At 36.5% G+C, this 20252-nt stretch overlaps 1 protein-coding gene and 1 non-coding gene across 3 annotated transcripts in view; both read left to right on the top strand.

The window, feature by feature from the left end:
* The window catches only part of mtcl1 (microtubule crosslinking factor 1), a 71073-nt gene extending 57474 nt beyond the window's left edge, over window positions 1-13599 (top strand). The window contains exons 14-17 of one of the 2 annotated variants that reach the window (XM_088015059.1): window positions 572-1133; window positions 1760-2255; window positions 2428-2452; window positions 11068-11204. In XM_088015059.1, the coding sequence (XP_087871185.1) occupies window positions 572-1133; window positions 1760-2255; window positions 2428-2445 (1076 nt within the window). In that variant the 3' untranslated portion in view covers window positions 2446-2452; window positions 11068-11204. Of the gene's footprint in view, window positions 1-571; window positions 1134-1759; window positions 2256-2427; window positions 2453-11067 lie in introns of both variants that reach the window. The other variant, XM_014993390.2, reaches the window with a different exon arrangement.
* Window positions 13600-19212: 5613 nt separating this feature from the next.
* Window positions 19213-19285, top strand: trnai-uau (transfer RNA isoleucine (anticodon UAU)). The gene has a single exon. It is a non-coding gene; the product is annotated as a tRNA-Ile (tRNA).
* Window positions 19286-20252: the final 967 nt, after the last annotated feature.

Raw genomic sequence — 20252 nt, forward strand, 5'->3', positions numbered from 1 at the left:
TAAATAGAAAGTAAACCAAAAATACTCAATAACATTTTGTTTTTGCAGTGCATCTTTTGATAATGATTTCAAAACAATAATATTATTGTTTATCGCTATAATTACTGGGATGACACTGCGAAAGCACAAAATGTCACCAAGTGTTTTTATCTAGTTCAAATATCTTAATACACTGGAAATAAAACAAAACTGACTTACAAGTAACTTTTCAGCGAGACACAGGAGCTTGTTTTACGAAAATAACTTCTTAGTGTTGATTTTAAAAAAGTACTAGTTGAACTGGGAGATATAATTATAAACAAAACACTGAGCTGATCCTAATACATGACTCAGTTACTCTGGGCAACAGAAAAAAGGGGGAGGAGCTGCCAGTTACCGGTTGCTATGGTAACCACCAACTGCCAAGAGCAGCATAACAGAACTGAGCACACCAATAAATGTCTGGAGAAACAACGTGTTGACTAAACAAAATAAATTAACTCCTGCACACTCATGATTAATTGATTACGAAATTATCTGCTGATTATTTCAACAATTGATTTGTCTCTACTAATCTGATTAATTGTTTCAGCACTAAAGGGTAGCAAACCGCGGCTGGGCGGAGAGGCCGGAGGATCAGACGAGGTGTTCAGCGGTCCGCGGTGGCCGTGTCTCCTGGAGGGCAGCGGACTCCGGACGTCTCCCAGCACGTCCCCCATCTGCTCCACTGTGGGTTTCGCCTCCTCTCTGGAGCTGCAGCTTCAGAAAAACCTGAGCGACGACATGAAGGAGGTGGCCATCTCCGTCCGCAACGCCATCCGCTCCCCGCCGGGGCTGGCGGTGCGCGACACCGCCTGCCAGACCAACGGCTTCACCACGCGAGGAACCCAGACGACCCAGACCATCAGCGTCGGCCTGCAGACGGACCTGCTGCGGAACCTGACCAGCAGCCCCCACCGCTGCCTCACACCGAAAGGTGGCGGCACGCCCATCTCGTCTCCGTCTCGCGGCACGAGGAAGGTGCAGTACTCGCCGGTGGTGCAAAGCAAGTTCGAGCGACCGTGCTGCTCGCCCAAATACGGCTCTCCGAAGTTGCAGCGCAAGCCGTCCACGTCCGGGAAGAACGAGCCAACAAATAACAGCCGTGCTGCCACGTAAGCAATTAATGATAATTGAAGATGAGCTGGATGTATGCAAAATTCACATTTCGCTTTCATTTGGGTCTCTACTGCTTCTAAAAACAATCTAAGCATTTTAAGAAATCACCCAGCTGCTTTATGGCAGTAAATTAAAGTTTTTTGGTCCCTGGAAGATGAGAGGTTTCAAAAATCTCTGGAATGTAATGTCCCAAATCAGAAGGCACTGCCTGTTACCTAGCAACCCCCAAAGCCTAGCCTGTTACCTAGCAACCCAAGTGCAACTCCAGCACATTTGGTCAGCTGGTTTTGTCTGTGCTGTACAAAGGCTCCTGGAAAAGACAAGTGTTTTGTTGCTGACTTATTATCCAGAAACCGCTTGCTACTTTGTTGTTGGTTGTGCAGGAGGCTCCACTTCTGTTTTTCAAAGATGCACGGTTGCATAATTGCACATCTGTTTGCAGCCAATTTTACTTGCAAGTGTAAACGTTGATTTGGCGGCGTGGCCAGCAGCAACTTATTTGGATCTCCTAAAACAGGAGATCAAAATAGGAAGAACTGACCAAACTATTATTTGAATATGGTCTCAAAACAACAATATTATCATTTATCACAATAATTACTGGTTCTTGTTGTCATGACAGCCCTACCGCCACACCCTCCACCCCCCAGAAGGGCAACAGTGAGTCGGCGTGGGCGCGCTCCACCACCACCCGGGACAGCCCCGTCCACACCACCATCAACGACGGCCTCTCCAGCCTCTTCAACATCATTGACCACACGCCGGTCGTCTTCGAGAAGTTCAACAAATCCCCCAGCCGCTCCCGGCCGACGCCGCCAGCCACCGCAGAGCCCAGCCCGGCTCACGGCGCCGCCGCCAGGGGACGCTCGCCCAGCCCGGTGCAGCTGATCGTGGAGACTCAGGGCGACAAGAACCCAGAGGTGGTCAGCATCCGGCAGGACCTGTCCGCGCCACCGGGATACACGCTGGCTGAAAACGCGGCGCGTATCCTGAATAAGAAGCTGCAGGAGCAGAGCTTCAGGGAGGAGCGGCGGCTGCAGGCAGGCGGACAGGGCGGCCACAGCAGGGACGCCGTCCGGACGGCGGAGACGGACAGAGGACAGTCTGGATGTATGGAGGTAAATATACAGACGCCCTGGATTCAGCGCTTCATCATTCAATTTATCTGGCGGCCATGTTTTATGACGCACTGACATCATCGCCCTGGATTCCCTTTGAAGACAAACAAGTTTTCAGTCGTAGTCCAGATAACAACATGCACTAAAATGTTGATTTTTTTTTCTCTCTCAGATTGAAAGCACTGACTGATGCGATGGTAATGTTAAAACATTTAGCTCTCCTCAGAAACACTGAGCCTCTCTCCTCTGCTGCATGCTGGGAGTTTCTTCTTCTCTGTATATTCCTGCTGCTTGTAGTCTGTCCTCTGAGCTCCGATTTTTACTGAAATATGCTTCACTTTGCTGATAACTGGAGCTGTGACGTCAATAGACTTGCAGCTTAAGAGTGAAATTATTAATCAATCTTTTAGAGCTGGGCGATAATTCAATGTTATTTTATTGATTATTTGATATTTGAATATTTAAGTTTTGGAAGATAAGTTCCTTGTGTTTCTAGGATTCTGAGTGATGCCCAGGGCGGCCATCTTGTTTTAGAGCTTCTATTCACTTGAACGTTGAATTCAGGTAAAATTTTTTCGGGCCATATAGGCCTGGACCATAAATCAATAACAATATATATATTGCAATGGACACATGATCATTATCAATAGATAATACATCTGATCAAATGTTTAATATATAGAATGTTCTCTGAACTCCGATTAAGAACCTCACGGCATTCGATGTAGGCAGAGGAAAGATTTTAACAACTCAACCTCAGCTAACTGACTTTCTCACTCCTTGGTTACCTAGCAACTCACTCATTCTGTGGTTACCTAGCAACAACTTGGTGAGTAACTTAAGCTGCAGCAGTTTAAAGTTCCGCCTTAACTGCTGAAAAATAAAAAAATAACAGCTTAGATTGAAAACTGTGGATAAAACAGGAAAGAGCATGTCACCAGTTTGGCAGAATTTCATATATATATATATATATTAAAACAGTGAATAAATAATTATCAGTATATACATTTATCGATATCGACTTATATGAAATGCTTATATCGTGATTTTTTTTCAATCATATCGTCCAGCAAACTACAGTTATTTTTTCTTTTACTGACAAGAACAAAGTCATAATATTACAAGAATAATTCTGTAATATTAGAAGAATAAAATGGAAATTTTATGAGAACAAAAAGTGTAAATGAGGAATGTTGCACATCTTGTAAATTTATACTTTGGTATAAATCTTACAAACAAGGAAGTACTTAGTTTTCTAACATGTTAGCATCAAATTATTACTAATAGCAGTGGATATGACTTAGTCTATTTCGAATTAAAAAAAACTGCTACTGAGCTGGTGACATTAAATCCTGTTAACTTTTGAAGCATTTCAGAGATAAAGCCCCTTTTTGAAAACATTTTCTGTTTGTAAATTTATTTATAAAAAAAATAGATAAAAATCACATCTGATATGAAAGAGAACCACATCGCCCAGCCCTACAAATATCACTGAAGTCCAATTAAATCCTTAACCAGAATGCTTAAGCAGTTGCGGTTTGAGTGGCTTGATGAAATCAGAGCTTCAGCCGTTCAGAGAAAATATATCTGCATTCACTATACGGATATATAAACTGATAATGTTTGTCAATTCAATACAAAAATACTTTATCCTGTAAGGAAATTAAATGTTGTATTCTTAAAGAGTTGTTGTGTATTACGGTGATGGATCTCCAGTAGCAGTCACTGTTGTTGCGGAACTGAAGAGGCCTCTGACTGAAGAGTGCTGCTACATGATGGTCTCATGACTGTTACGCTAACCGCTAAATTTCCAGGTAGCAGAGACGATATTTCACAGCAACATGTCCTGTATGACAGCATCTGTAGCATCGCTAATCCACCTCCTTTGCGTTTGCCGCCTCATTTTAAATCTTTGTCTGGCCGTATGGCTAGAAAGCTGAACAGAGAGACGCTAAAGTTGTGTTTTTGGGTCATAATACAGTAGTATTTCTGCTTTTGAGATGCTAATCAGATGCTCCCAGTTGTAAAAACGACACCTTGTTGCCACGGTTACGCGTCATAACAACTGTCCGAAAGTAAAAAAGTGTTGGAGCAAAAATCCCTCCAAAACCAGAGGGAATAATTATCCAAAAAATGGTAACACCTCAACCAAAAGATTATGAAATAAAATTTATAAACGAAGCTAATCACAACTACACTGCAAAAACACAAAATCTTACCAATTATGTTTGGTCAATTTATAAATAAGTTGACATTGACGTTGGAATGTTTTATAGTGTTTCAACCAGATGAACCCAAACTTCCACTTGAGGAGTTCTGGGTGCAACATATTTACAGACTAAGGGTTGTAAGATGTTTTTTTTTTTTTGTTTGCTTGTTTGTTTGTTTTTTCAGATTTTTGGCTTACATGCTGCTCTGAGTGTGTTGTTCTTCCAGCAAATTACCTTTTAGTATGTTTATGCCAGTTAAATATTAATCAATCACTAATTTAGTTGATGATTAATCACAACCAATTATTTCAGCCTGTCTTGTAATCAGAATTGATTTTAAGTTATCCGAGTAAAAGAGGCTAAATTCAAATGCGCACCACACTTTTCAGATTTTTACATTGAAAACCATAAATAAAAATCCACTTAATTGGAAGGAAACTACAGGATTTTTGTTATTTAATCTCAAAACTCGCTGACATGGAAGTTAGCTGTTTCCTCTGCTGCTTTTCATTCCAGGTTTGTTTAACTGCTCTATGATCTGGAGGCTGCAACTCGCCACCCTATGTCTGCTTTCAATTTGCAAATCCTTCTTTTCCGTTGCTCAGTTTTATAAAATAACATTTCCTGCTCTATATCTTCCCTTCCTCTCCCCCGTTTCCTCCTCTTCCTCCTCTCTCGGCTCGCTCTGTCCCTCCTCTTTCCTGTCCGCTGATCCAGAACCACACTGTCATACTAACAACTCCTTGGGGACTCTAATTCTGCCTGTCTCCATGATGTAAGTTCCTCTTCCTCCTCTTACTCTTCTTCTTCTTCTTCTCCCTTGGCCTGTGGCGGTGGGTTCACCAGGCTCACGGACCTTTCACCTCCTCCACATCCCCCCTCCTCATTAATGCATGCTTCACAGGTCAGCAGTGCGTGAAGCCGTCAGCGCGGTCAACACCTTGCGCCATGCCTATGTTGGTTCTACTCCTTCGTGGTGATGCATGCTTTGTGTTTATCTCTGTGGGACCCGACTGCTGGTTTTGCATGTTGTTGTCCATTAAATATCAGTTGCACAAATTCCACTACAACCCCATTCTGTTTGTTAGAGTATTAAAGTTTATCCAGATGAAACGTAATCGCACTTTCTGCACTTAGAATGTGAAACAGCCTCTTTTCTCATTCAGAGCCGGCCCAAAGCATATACAAGTTAAAGCTACAGTTTGTAACTTTTAGAAAAATAGGCAGGAAAAAACAACAAAATTTCAATAATTAACAAAAAAGTAACAAAAAAATGAAATCAGGCAAAATAAAATGTTTCCAAACCAGTTTCCCAAAAATTTTAATAAAAACTGCAGGTGTTTGTTTGTCTGATGAATTTTTGGTTAAAACATGTTTGTTTTTCATTCAGTGGGTAGAAAATCTAGAAATTTTACTCAAGTAAAAGTATAAATACTTCATAATAAAATTACTCAAGTAAACATAAAAAGTGAAGTGTAGTAAAAATACTTATAAAAGTACATTTTTTTCAAAAAAGTTACTCAAGTAAATATAATTGAGTAGATGTAGCTAGTTACTACCCGCCTCTGATTGTGAGACAAATAATCTGTGAAAAAATAAATGTCTTCCTGGCGCTACTATTGTGGTCTGCAAAAATCAACCAATTAGATCCAGGAGGCGGGTCTTAGTGCTGTCAATCAAACTCATGTACCAATGGTGGAAAAACAACTTACTGTTACAGAAAAAACATTTATCCTCCGTCATCGGTAGCTATGCTAACTAGCCTTTGCATTTGTGACAGGCTATGTTGGAGTGAACCAGCTGTAGCATAGCAGAGAGGAAACAAGAGTGATTGACAGCGATAAGACCCTCCTCCTGGCTCTGATTGGTTGTGGCAGATGAGCAAGATTTTTTTTTTCACAGATTATTTGTCTTTATATTATACTGTCACAACATAATGATAATTTTAACAAATATGTAAAAAAAAAAAGCTTTTTCATAAAAGTTACATACCGCATCTCTAAGCAGCTACTTTGGTCTCCCAACCACCAGGGAGCTAGGGTTAACTTGATGCTAACCCTAGCACCAAGCTAGAATTTTATATATCTTTTTTTTTTTTTTATATATATGTATGTGAGTGTAAAGTAACAGGAGCTGCGTTTTATTACAAATGTGCACAAGACTTTGTCGATATTCTGCTAATATTGAAAAACACAATTTCGCAAATTTTTTTTCTATATAAAAATTGCAATAAAACTTCCCAGTGAATAAGTTTGTTCTTGTGATAAGTCATTATAAAACATGCTCTGACATCATCCTCCTACCACTTCCTGTCGTCTTCTTTGTCATCCAGTTGTTGGTCATGTGACTCGTGTGATGTGAAAAAAGTCTTAACATCCCACTTTTGTGAAACACACAAATTTCAAAAAACAACTTTTTTTGAATTTGCTTTTAGCAAATTTATTTTTGTAATTACAACTTGCACTGTTATGTGGTCAATGGAAAGGCAGCCACTGAGTAATACAATCAAAACTGATTTTCACATTATTTTTATGGTTGTTACATAAATAATAGGTTGATATCTTCCTGCTGTTGGGGAAATATAACATATAAAATTTATTTAGTTTACTGTAAATTTAGTTTTTATCTACTGATGTTACTTTCAAATAATTTAAATAATATGGCACACTTAAATACCACTCTGCATTTCAAAATTCAAATTATTTATTTTAGATTGCTACAATAGCAATCATAACAGTGCTATAATAGCACTGGTATGATGTAAGATAGTTACAAAATGATGCTATTGACAAGAGGTTTGTTAGAGTAGCTTAGGAATGATAAAACATCTGCTGTTTTGTTGTATGGGGGCCCCAAGTGGAAATCTGCTTTGGGCCCCAAAAATGCTTGGGCCGGCCCTGCTCTCATTCACATATTAATGGTGTTTTTGGCAAGTTGACATTTGTGGATTTAACATTAACATTACAACTTATATCATGACTTTATTACTCACTTTGTGTGTTGTGCATGTGCTACAAACCACTAACAACAAACAAACTATTAACCTTTGACCTTATCACTGATGTGTTGATGTTAATTATGAAGATGAAATGTTGAAGGGAATATATCAGTTTTTATTCAACTTTTCCTTTAGAACTGGGTTTAGCTGAGAGGTGTGCGAATCAATCCAAAATAGTAATAATGTTGAAGTCGGTATCAGTATCTGATCGATACTAATGTGGTAAAAATTATACTTTAGTTTCAGAATCCATCTTGATTTTTTTTGTATTACACTTTCTGAATGCCACCTCAAAAAATATCTTGTTTTTATTTTATCTCAACTGGTAATTTTTTTTGCACTTATTTACACATTTTTGTTTTTCTGTTTTTGTCTATTTATCATGTTAATATGTTGTAACAAAATAATTTAAAGGAAAATCCACAAAAACACCTGACGGTCAGAAGTTTGATGATATATAAAACCTGAATAATAAAAAGTATCCATATTGATATCAGTATTGGTGACTCTGTATTTACTTAGTATCTGATCAATACAACGATTTGTCGAATTGTACATCTAGTTTAAGCTAGCAGCTAATGCTTAAGCTAGTTCTCAAACTACAGAGCCACTTAATGAATTAGAATATTATTGAAGTAATTTTATCACTCGGTGAAACACATTATATAGATTAATTACACTCACATGGATGTTTGAAAGCCTTTATTTCTGTTAAATTTTGTTTTTCCGTTTCCACTTTATTTCTCATACGTAAAAATAAAATATAAATAAGAAACGTGTATTCTGGAAGTATTATTGAATAAGTATAGATCACTGTAAATTGATTAATAATCATGCAAAACCACAGTTGGGCTCCTAAAACTCATCAGGTTTGTGTGTTTTGATCGTTCATCTAAAAGTTGCTCCAGTAAAAACGTCTGGCAGATTTTGCAGGTTGGATGTTTTTCCATTTGAGCTGCTTTTAAATCAGACTAACGCTGTTTCCACCAGGTTCACTTCTACATGTCATGACATCATTTGTGATGGTTTTCCTTCACTTTTCCAGTGCATTATGGGATTGTTTTTCCTCCAGGTTGATCCGATCGTTTCCTTTGACAAAAGACGAAGATGACTGGTGGCGTTTTTATTTTCCTTTTAAAAAATATACTTTTATACACATTTAACACATTTGTGTTGTAAAAAAAACATCTAAATAATGTAATTTAAATGTAAAAACCCTAAATTTAATTTGACCAAGACGGAAAATTTTTAATTTTATTTATGACAATTGTCCCTGGACAGTTGCTTCATGAAATTATATTGAATTATTTATGTGCTTTAAACATTCAGATATGTTAGAATTTATTTCCCAGTTAATTTTTTATTTCAATAAGTTGTTTTGAAAAACATGAAGGGTTTTCCAATGAACAAAGACCATTTCTACCATGTTAAAGAAAATAATAAACATATTTTTAGCTGCTTAATTAACTTACAGTTTGAATCTAAAGTAAATATGGCAGATTTAGATTTTAAATATTTTTTTATTTAATCAGAAAGTTTGCTTCTGATTAGAAATCAGATTTAATACCTCAAAAGATAAAATCATCTAAAAGGAGATTTGTGTTTAGTTTTTCTTTACATTTAATTAAATGGAAGGAAATGAAGGCGCTAGTGTGCATTCAGAAATTCAAGATTTGTGTTTTTCCGTCATTAATGTTCTAATGTCTGTTGGGCTGTTTTTCCAAAAAGCTGAAATGTTGAATTTGTGATCTGATGTATTTGCGATAAAAACTTTGCAAAGTCCTGCAAGCCCCCGTCAAACATCTGGATTTCTGCATCAGCTTGAATCACATTTTCTGTCACTTGTTTTTGTGTCGATCGTGTCGCTTAACCAGTGAAATCCTTCTATGAAAATACATTTGGTTAGTTCAAGTGGATTTGGAAAACAGTTTGTTGATCCGAAATATTTTAGAAGACAAAAACCCCTAACACCTGAGAGCTTAATTAAAGGGCCAGTGTTGTGTAAAATTAACTTTTTTGAGCTTTACGTTATGTTATAATTTTATTCCCTCATCAAAAACGTACCTGGAGCTTTGTGTTGATTCTTTCATGCATGTTTGAAAAATCCTTTAATCTCCATGGCAACCGTTAAGCGAAACACCTGGGAGGACCTAGGCGGAGTTTCTTAAAGAGACAGAGGCGTTAAATTCCAGTCACATTTGATATATACAACATTTTTATCACAACTGAAGGTAAAATAGTTACCTGATTTTGCTGTAAAACTATATTATGAGCCTGAAAACACACAATTCTTCCCCTTTAAGTTTCTGAAGTTTCTGAAGCAGTGAAATCGTTTTCAGATTTTTCTCCTCGTCCTCTTTGCCTGTTTTAAGCCGAGGACGTGCTTTTTCTCTGTTTCTCTCTGCTGACATTTGGAGGGAATAGACGCATCAAACTCTTCCAACCTTTACGTTCGACTGAACATTTTTAATCCTCCTCCTGCTACATTAAACATCTTCTACATTAACTGAACTCGACTACTTACATTTTCCACACCGTGACGCTCGAAGTCGTCATTAAAACATCCAGATGTGCTAAATTTCTCATCTGTGTTCCTCAGTTTCTGTTCACCAGAGGTGGGTACAATGACGTAGATCGAGGTTTTCTACAAAGTAAAATCATCTTACAATAGAAAATTATGGCAAAATCACCAATTATTTGTCTTTAAATAACCAGGATGTTCACTTTTTACACAGCTATCCAGTGATTTTTACTCAAAAGCTCAAATCTGCTTTAAATTAATTTATTTGGTTAAATACAGCAAACATTTTTACATAGTCTTTTATTATGTTGATAGTTTGCAGAAGGCCCCCAAAATTTGTACTGAAGTAAGAGTTTTGCTACTTCAGCATATTTTCACTGATCAAATTATCAATCTTTTAATATTTAAAAATGACAATATGAGATGGACCAAAATATGAAGTTGAATGGAAATTTTGGTATTTTAAACACAAAAGTGACAATAATTGATATGGGTAACAAAAAATAACAAAATCAGGTGAAATAAATGTTTCCAAATCAGTTTCTTTCACTAAAAAAACTTAAAAAACTTTAAGTACCGAGTAACTGATCAAATTATCAATCATTTAATATTTAAAAATTGCACACTCAGATGAACCAAAATATAAAGCTAAGTGGATATTTTGGTATTTTAAGGACGTAAATGACAATCATTCTTATAGTAACAAAAAATAACACAATCGGGCAAAATAAAATGTTTCCAAATCAGTTTCTTTCAATAAAAAAACTTATGAAACTTTAATAAAAACTGCAGGTCTGTGTCTGGTGAATTTTTGGTTAAAACATGTTTGTTTTTCATTCAGTGGGTAGAAAATCCAGAAAATTTACTCAAATACGAGTAAAAATACTTCATAATAAAATTACTCAAGTAAAAGACAGAAGCTCAGCATAATAAAAGTAAATTTTTTCAAAGAAATTACTCAAGTAGATGTAAGTAGTTACGACCCAGCTCTGGTGTTCACCTTCCTCTTCGTCGCTCAGCTGCAGACGCCGTGTTGCTCTTCTTCTTCTTCTTCTCCTCCTGACAGCTGCTTGTCGTTGGCAGGACCTGCCTCGGTCGCCGGTGGCGCCGCCTTTGGACTCCTGCTTCCTGCGGCCGGCCCGCCCGGCGAACCGCCGACCCCCGTCACGCTGGGCCGCGCACTCCCCCTCCTCTTCACCCAGGTGGAGCGAAGGGACGAAGAGGAGGTTCACCTTCCCGCCGATGGGACACAGGAAGCCCATCCTGGAGGGAGAGGAACCGGCGTGACTTATCCCTCCCCCCTCTTCTTTCATTTAAGCCGACCCAGTACCTCAGAATTGTCCCCCCCCGAACGAGAGACGCATAGAGACGTGGCGCCTGAGCCGGGGGTGGGGATCTAATACGTAGCACCAGCGGATCACTAAAGGAACCAGAACTTTTTGGAAGAATCTGGAATGTACTGTAATATCATGATGTTCAGTAAATCCATTTCCATCAGAGGTGCCTGTCCAGGTGCGTCTTAATGAATCAGAATATCACAGAAAAAATTTAATTCCTGCAGTAATTCAGTTCAAAATAATCGATTTTTACACAGAGTGAAATATTTAATGTGTTTGCTTGTACTGAAATGTGAATTTCCCTCTAAACTCAATTCAATTCAGTTGTGGCTTACAGATAATAAAAACCCTTAATTCAGTTTTTTTGGCAAATTTGAAAGTCACATAAAAAAGGATTTTTAATATGGATGCATCGATATTAATGGCCGATATTTATATTTGATATTAATATTGCTGCCATAACCGATATTTACCAATATTATATATATTTCACTTCCGTTTGGACACATTTGGAAAAATAATAAATATAGGTTGTTCATATCAGCTCAGTTTTATTTAAAAATAAATAATATTGGTCGATACCAATATTGGTGCCGATATCCAATAGCAGTCAGTGTAACAACACATCTAATGAAACCCCTGACTGAAGACTGTTGCTGTATGAAAGTGTCACGACATGCTAACAGCTCAATATCCGATATTCCAGAGCAACATGTCCTGGATGACATTGTCAGTTGCTGCTGATTCACCTCCTTTGCTTTTGCTGCTCCTTTTTTTATTTCTGTGGTTATAAAGCCTCGCAGAGAGAAGATGGAGTAGGGGATGTGATCCTTTCTCTTAATCGATGGAGGATATGGATTAAATTCCTCCTTCTGTTACTTGAGTTAGTGAGATGCTAATTAGCTGCTCCTTGTTTTAAAAACAAAACATGTTGCCAAGGTTACATATAACCAAAAGTCACTCCAGCTGAACTCCATCAGAAACAAAAGGAAATAATTCTCCAAAGATCTTTTTTTTTTAACTTCCACCAGTAACTCTTTTTTGTTCCTGTCTGTATTTACAGTCACGCTTGTAGTTTTTCAGTAGTTTTTCAACATTTCGTTGACAAATTCACTATCGTGTCTTTGTGAAAAGACATTAAAGTAAGTCTAAGTATATTAAAAAAAGCATGAAGAAAAGTTTACAGAATCCAGAACTGACAAAACTAGTTCAATGTCTTGCCTCCATTAGCAGCCAAATTCTAGAATTCAGTTTTTCCTTCCACTCAACTTTAATTTAGAGGACATTTCTGTGAACAGTAAGCTTCTTTAGCAATGACCTTTTCTTTGTTCATCCCGTTTTTCATTGATTTTATGTAATTCTCTTAATTTCTAAAAAAATAAAGTTTGGTTCTTTGTTAGCTAAAAGCCATAATGATAAACATTTATATAAATGAATGCTTGAAGTATTCTCTGTTTTAGTAAATCTGTGTAAGTTTAACTTTTTGAGCTGAATCAGTGAAACAAATTAACTTTTTCATGATATTCTAATTAATTGATACGCGCCTGTATGTTTAAGTTACCCCTCATATTTAAATGTATTTGCTGCAGTTTTTAACCTTTTTTCAGGTGAAAACTGCTGGCTAGCTGAACATTGCACTGTTCTTTTCTGTTACCAGTTTTTGTTTTATTTTACATCATTCATGTATCTGAACGTGATTTTTTTACTTTGCCTGCCTCTCGAGTTCACTTTTCTCTTTCAACGCAAGAAACAGAAACAAAAACAAAACAAATTTTGCTATATTCTTCCGGCCTGCAGGGGAAACCCATGATGTCATTTCTGATGCTACCGTCCTTATTTATTTCTGCGTTAAGACGAATGTTTGTCTCTGTTGACTTGATGAACCTGAAGAAACTTATGCATATTTGGAAGGCAGAATAAAACCAGTTTAAAACCAGTTTGCATGCCTTTTGAACACTAGCACTTTAGTGCATGTACATCGGAGCTCTAGTCTTTTGTGGTCACTCGGCTCGGCCGTGATGAAAAACTCATCGCAAAGGAAATCTCGAGCTGATTTTGTTGTCACATGAAATACCAGTTTTTAAGTAAATTATTGTACCTTCTAGGCTGTCTTTGTTACTGTTGGATATGGACTTTTTTTTTCTTTTGACAAGAAAAACGGATTGTGAAAACAAAATATGAATGTTTTAAATGGAACGTCTGTGTCAAAAAAAATGTCTAACAATCTATAGTCTTATGAAAATATTAAATGGTAATAAACAAGAATGTGTATTTACAAGTTCCCCTCTGGTTTCATGCGATTATGAGTTGCAGGATGATCCCGGACGAGCCCCCAGTTTTTCCTTTGTTTTTAGAACATGAATTAACTTTTCAGCAAAATTTAGGAGCTTTTTTAAGTAAGTAATTCCTTAATATACATTTTAAGAAGTACTAGTTCCACTGCTAGATTACTTCACTTATAAAAAGATATTTTTCCCATTTTATAAATTAAATAATCTGCCAGCAGAACTAGTACTGTCTTTTTTATTAGCAATTTTCAAGAATTATTGACTTAAAAGTGCCAAAAAGCTGTATGTTAGTTTTATCTTATTTTAAGTGTGCTAAGATATTTCCACTAGAGATTAGACAAAAAATACTTGGTAAGACTTTGTGTTTTTATAGTGTATTATATGAAAAATTATTTCAAAATAACAATTTATCCAATAATTACTGGGACAACACAGCAAAAACAAAATCTTATCAAATATTATTGTCGAGTTTTTTGTGCAATTGTTGTAGTACGCTTGAAATAAAACAAAAGTAATTTTACCTTTAAATCAAGAAATTGAGCTCGTTTTAAGTCAGTAACTCCTTAATATTGATTTAAAAAGTTCTAGTTCTATTGGCAGATTATTTCACTTTTAACAAGACAATTTTCTCATGTTATAAGTGAAATAATCTGCCAGTAAAACTAATACTTTTTATAAATTTTCAAGAATTATTGACTTAATGCTGAAAAGTTACTTGTAAGTTAGTTTTGTCTTGTTTTACATGCACTAAGATTAGACAGAAAATACTTGGTAATATTTAGTGTTTTTGCAGTGTTGGATGTTTGAACATGACCATTACAACTTAGCGAGAGTTTATACTTGTATTCATGGTTTGGGGAATAAGTTGTTTTGACTGGACTTGTGGTTCTACAAGCACGTATTGAAGTGACCAGAAGAAAAGTGGTTGAAGTTGGTGAAAGTTCACATTTGATGAAGAAATTAATAAATGATTTTCTGTAAAAAAAAAAAAATTATCTAGAAATCTAAAAGACACCTATCGGTTCCCGGAAAAAGTGTAAACTCATGGTGGATTGTATCCCCTGTGATTTAAATTAGTTTTCTATTCATGCTGATCCTGAACCGTGTGTGTGTGTGTGTGTGTGTGTGTGTGTGTGTGTGTGTGTGTGTGTGTGTGTGTGTGGTGATCAGTGTGTCTCCAGATTACAGTGCAGCGCGCAGGATTACAGTGGGTCAGGCGGGACGGACACAGAAAACGAAAATAAGAAGATTTCATCCCCCCAGAAGTCAAATCCTCTTTTATTACGGTCATACATGTGTCATCTTAGTCATGTTTCCCAGCATGTCACGCAAGATAAACCCCAGAAAAATACACTTAGTTATTTATATAATGGTGATATGAAGACATTACTGTGAGGATCTGTAAAGGAGAATCATTTTATTCTGGAGATACTGGATTATTTGGAGTTTTATTATCTGTCATACTCATCAAAATTACAAGAAACAAAGACTTGGAATATATTATCACTATATGTGTGATGATTTTATGTGATTTTCACTTTTATGCAATATTTAAATTTACTGTTATAATCCATTACTGTAAATTCTTAACTTAATTATGCTGTGCATTCTTATCTAATCTTAAAATCTATATCTCAAAACTTCCTCAAAAATCTTATTTATCTTTACAAAAAGTAAGAAAAACCAGAGTTTGATTAGGGTTTCTAACCTGAAGCTCAGAATGAAATCACACCAGTAGTTGCATTTCCATTCACTATATAATTGCACAATTTGACAATATGAAAATAAACTTGGTTAACACTTTATTTGAAGGGGGGTGAATACGACTGTCATGACACTGTCATTAACATGATATAACACATCATGAACATGAAAAAGCCTTCATGAATATTTATGACTGTTGTCATAAAGCAGGGGTCCCCAAACTACGGCCCGCGGGCCGGATCTGGCCCGCCACGTCATTTGGTCCGGCCCCCTGAACAATGCCGGATCCGGCCCGCCTCCTCATACCAGAGAGCATTCAGTGTTTTTTTTCATATATTGTATTTTCTGGTTTATATGTGGATTTTTCTTCAACCACCAGGGGGCTCTTGAGCAGATGTGAAACTTACTTTCCCTCAATGGAATATATACTAGTCCGTCCCAGTCACCGTTCATTCTGGGTAAAAATCTATCTAAAAGCGCGAATGTGTCGTCGCAACCCCCCCCCCACCCTCGACCTGAATTTTCTAAGGTTTCTTTCTCCAAAAACTAAGACCGGCCCCCGACTAGAGGAAGGAACAGCTATGTGGCCCTCGCAGGAAAAAGTTTGGGGACCCCTGTCATAAAGCGTCATTCGGTAAATTATGACACTTTTAATACAAAGTTGCCATTATTCAAAATGTCTTTGTTATGACAACTTGACATTAACCAGGAAATCATTAGTGATATAAATTTGTTATAAAAGTATTACTGATTGCACTTTAAGAATTAGGTAACTTTATGTTATTAAATGTAAAGTTTAAGCAGTAATATCTCTTGGTTAATGTCAAGTTGTCATAACAAAGACATTTTGAATAATGTCAACTTCGTATTAAAAGTGTCATAATTTACCGAATGACGCTTTATGACAGTCATAAATATTCATGAAGGCTTATTCATGCTCATGACAGGTGTTATGTCATGTTTATGACAGTGTCATGACAGTCTTATTCAACCCCCTTCAAATAAAGTGTTACCTAAATTTGCGTAATAGAAACAACTATTTTGGGAAAAAAAATAAAAAATTCAATAGAAACACCATAATTTAAAATTGGTGTTTTTTCCATCATTAGTGGAATATTGACAAAGTTTTACGTACATTTGTAAATAAATGAAGCTACAGAGTGTAACATTTCTGCTTCTTGTTGGCACTTAGTAGCTACGTTTCCATTAACTGTAGAGTTACACAATTTAAAATTACAAAAATAAATTTGCTAAATTGAAACATGCCTATTTAAAAAGGACTCACATTTTTCAACAAACAGTTTTGGCGTTAGGATTAGGTGCTTTTTCTGACCGTATTGAAAGTGGTTTATTTTTCAAATCTGCAATGGAAACACTTTTTCTGCATCACCTGATCAACAATCAGATGTTACTACTGGTGGAAACCACAAAGAAGAAGAAGAAGACAGGAAGTAATTGGAGGATGCCGCTGCGTGTTTTTTTTAATTACTTAAAAAACTTATTTACAGGTGATTTTAACTGCATTTCTTTTTTAATGGAAACACCGCAATTACAAATTTGTGATTTTTGGACTTTAGCTGCCTTTCCTTTACAAATGTTTGCAAAACTTTATTGGTACTCCATTAATGTGGAAAAACAAAATTTCGCAATTGTGGTGTTTCAATTAAATAAGAAATGAAAATCACATGTAAATAACTTAATTTAGGTGATATGTGACTATGAAACATGTCATCCTGTTACCACTTCCTGTCATCTTCTTCTTCGTGGTTTCCATCAGTAGTAACATCCAGTTGTTGATCATGTGACTCGTGATGCGAAAGAAGTGTTTACATTGCAGTTTTGAGGAATGAACCAATTTTTATACAACTGAAAAAACGCCAAATCCGAGCACCAAAACTTTTTATCTAAATTGGCATTTTTTATCGTGCAATTTGTTTCCCCAAATGTCAAGAAACGCAGCTAGAAAGTGAAAAATATTTGCTTCTTGTTAGCACTAAGACATCAGAGAGCTTCTGAAAATGGGTAAAGGGATTGATGGAGTGGATGAAGCAGCGAGCTGAGGGCCCAGAATACCTTTAATGAATAATGAATGTGGCCCCGGCTGCAGGCTGGGAGCCGCTGATGCCTCTGAGTGGGTCAGCAGAGGGGAGAAGAAGAAGAAGAAGAAGAGGACGCTTTGCTTTTACTTCCCTCTGCCCTGAGAGGAACTCACCACTGCTGAATAATTTACAGCAAAGCCTCTGCTCACTCAGAGACACTCTGCTGCTATCTGGAGACCGGCCGATCCTTTAATGTTGGATGTCAGCAGCAGGAAGGAGGCGACCCAAGAGATGTAAAAGTCACACCCAGAGCGCCAACAGACGCAGCAAAGAGAAAATAAACACCATATAGATGTGGCATGCAGGAAAAGTTAGATTTTTTTTTAGGTAACTATTTGCTAAAGATTAACTGAAAGAGAGAATCTGTGTTTCATTGTTAAAATTAACAAACTGAGCTGCTGGATTTATACATGTTTACACAAATCTGATTGATTTGTGTTTTTGCAGTTGATATAATCTGTTATATTCAAACATAAAGCTGTTTGGATCTACTTCTGCATGACTTCCACCAACACTGGTTGTTTCCATGATGGTTGATAGGTGCAAAACGCTAGCAAATGGAAATATGAACTGCAAACACATTAATGATTCAAACTCCAAAACATAAAAAACAAACACAAATTCACCAGAAGCATTTTTAATTTGAAGTTATTTTGTTGATTGTAGGATTTTGCTTCTATTTTCTGTAATTGCAGCATTCTTTTCTGACTTGTAGCATTTTTCTCTTGCATTTTCACTTGTCTGTCTCTTTGGAGTTTGCATCATTCATGTGTTTGCAGCTCATTTCTACAATTTTGTAATCTGAAATCTTTCGGGTTCAAAAGTCAAAAGTATGTGACTTGTGGAAATTTTCAAAAAGAAATTCGACTTTACATCAGATTTATTTTTAGTGTTTTATTATTTCTGTATGAATAAATAAATTAATTAAATTTTTTAAAAAAAGCATAAACTTACTTATTTGAAATCAAACGGTTTTCACCCAATCAAAATTTCCTTTTTTGTTGCTAGGCAGATAAGGGGGGTCAGAGATTGGAATTTAAACCAGCCAATCATATCACTCGCTCCTCTAAATTGATCGGCTTTGGAGTGACAAGCTCCGCCCCTTTTTGGGACTAACCAATCAGAGCTCAACCTGCATGTCCGGCTCTGGCAGCGAGTCAACTTGAAGAACTTGAGACCCGCAGAGAGGCTGCTAGCTTAAGGTAGGAGAATACTTTTAACTTAAAGTTTAATTATTTGGCTAAAAAATTACTCACCACCGAACTCAATTTAAAGTAGAACAAAATGGCGTCTTTTAGGTTTTTCAGCTCTTCTATGCCGCTTTACGCTGTTTTCCCTAGACCAGAAATAAACAAGAGGAGGCAGCTTCTAGTTTCTGAGCTCTAATTTAAACACAAACTGTTTCCTGTTTAAATTAACACTGAAAAAGTCAGTATTTTCTGTAGCTTTCAAGTCAAAGTTCAGTTTAACATTTGTTTTATTTATAGCACAGCTACTTTCCAGTCCTCTGTACAAAGCAACATGGAGGCTGGGGTGGTGTTTTTCTCCTCAGCTGTATAATCTAATTTCTTCCCGTGTAGCAGGGCGGTTTTCCTGGAAAACATTTCAGACATCCTGTGCTCTCCACTAATGTGATAAATGTATTTTAGCACCAATTGATTCATCAGTTTTAGACATGAAACATCTCACTCTTACATCACTGTCTATGGTATAAGTATTTGACATAGATCCATGCCCATTGTTGACATTAGTCTCTAACTAATTTTGAATCATCTACCATGAACACTGCAAAGAGCATGAGTTTCTGTAGTGTAGTGGGTATCATGTTTGCTTTATATGCAAAAGGTTTCTAGTTCGAAACCAGACAGAAACAGATTTTGTAGGTTATGCATCTCTTGGGGTGCAGTGAGACAACAAGAGCCTTCCTCTTTCATGATGGTTCATTTGCCAAGCGACTTCAATGTAGGCTTCTTTGAAATTGAGAGTATTTTACTTAAAATGGAACTTGGTGGTTCTATGGTGTAATGGTTCGCACTCTTGAATCCAGTGATCTGAGTTCAAGTCTCAGTGGAACCTTTGGTCTCTGCTCCTGTAATGTAAAATTAGGCACTAGTATAAATTTGAGAGTTTGTTCACCAAGTTCCTGTGCTCTCTGAGAGGATCTGTGTGATGTCTGACGTTTGAGCTGAAATGTTAATTTGCAGCTTTCAGATGCTAAAAATGTAATGTTTTATCATTTGCTACACTCCTGGGTTAATTGCGATTATTATGAACACACCGTAATGTGAAACTGTGTTTTTTTGACATTACCATAAGTTCCACACTGTGGCGAACCTTTGCAATGGAAATCTATGGAGCTAAGTTGGGGCCATAAAGTTTGCATAATATTTTTTAAACTGAAGAAAAAAAACAGAAACTGAAAAAATATATTTTTATATGTTTTGTTTATTTTAAATATTTAAAATAAACATAACAGAAATAACAAATAAAATGAATTGTGAAGCCTGTGTAAACAAAAGTGTCTTTTTTTTTAAAAAAAAAAGGACTACATGAGATCAAAGATGATTTTTGGCATCCAGTTTTTCATAGAAATAGAGAAAAAGAAAATTATTTATTGCGCAGTTAATTCATTTATTGCTTATTGTGATGGGCTTAAGTTCAAACTTTAAAAAAAATCTTTTCAGTTTTAAAATAAAACTTTGTGCAAACTTGTGGCTGCAATTTAGCTCCATATTTTTCTGAGTGAACATTAATTAATCATGCTTTTTGTGTACACTGCTTTGTTTTGGAGGAAAGTTCGTTTATTTTTCTGCTGCAGTTTTAATCTTTTCATCAAACGA

Source organism: Poecilia mexicana, unplaced genomic scaffold (assembly GCF_051168715.1).
Source record: "Poecilia mexicana isolate PSO_F unplaced genomic scaffold, ASM5116871v1 scaffold_17, whole genome shotgun sequence".
NCBI lineage: Eukaryota > Metazoa > Chordata > Actinopteri > Cyprinodontiformes > Poeciliidae > Poecilia > Poecilia mexicana.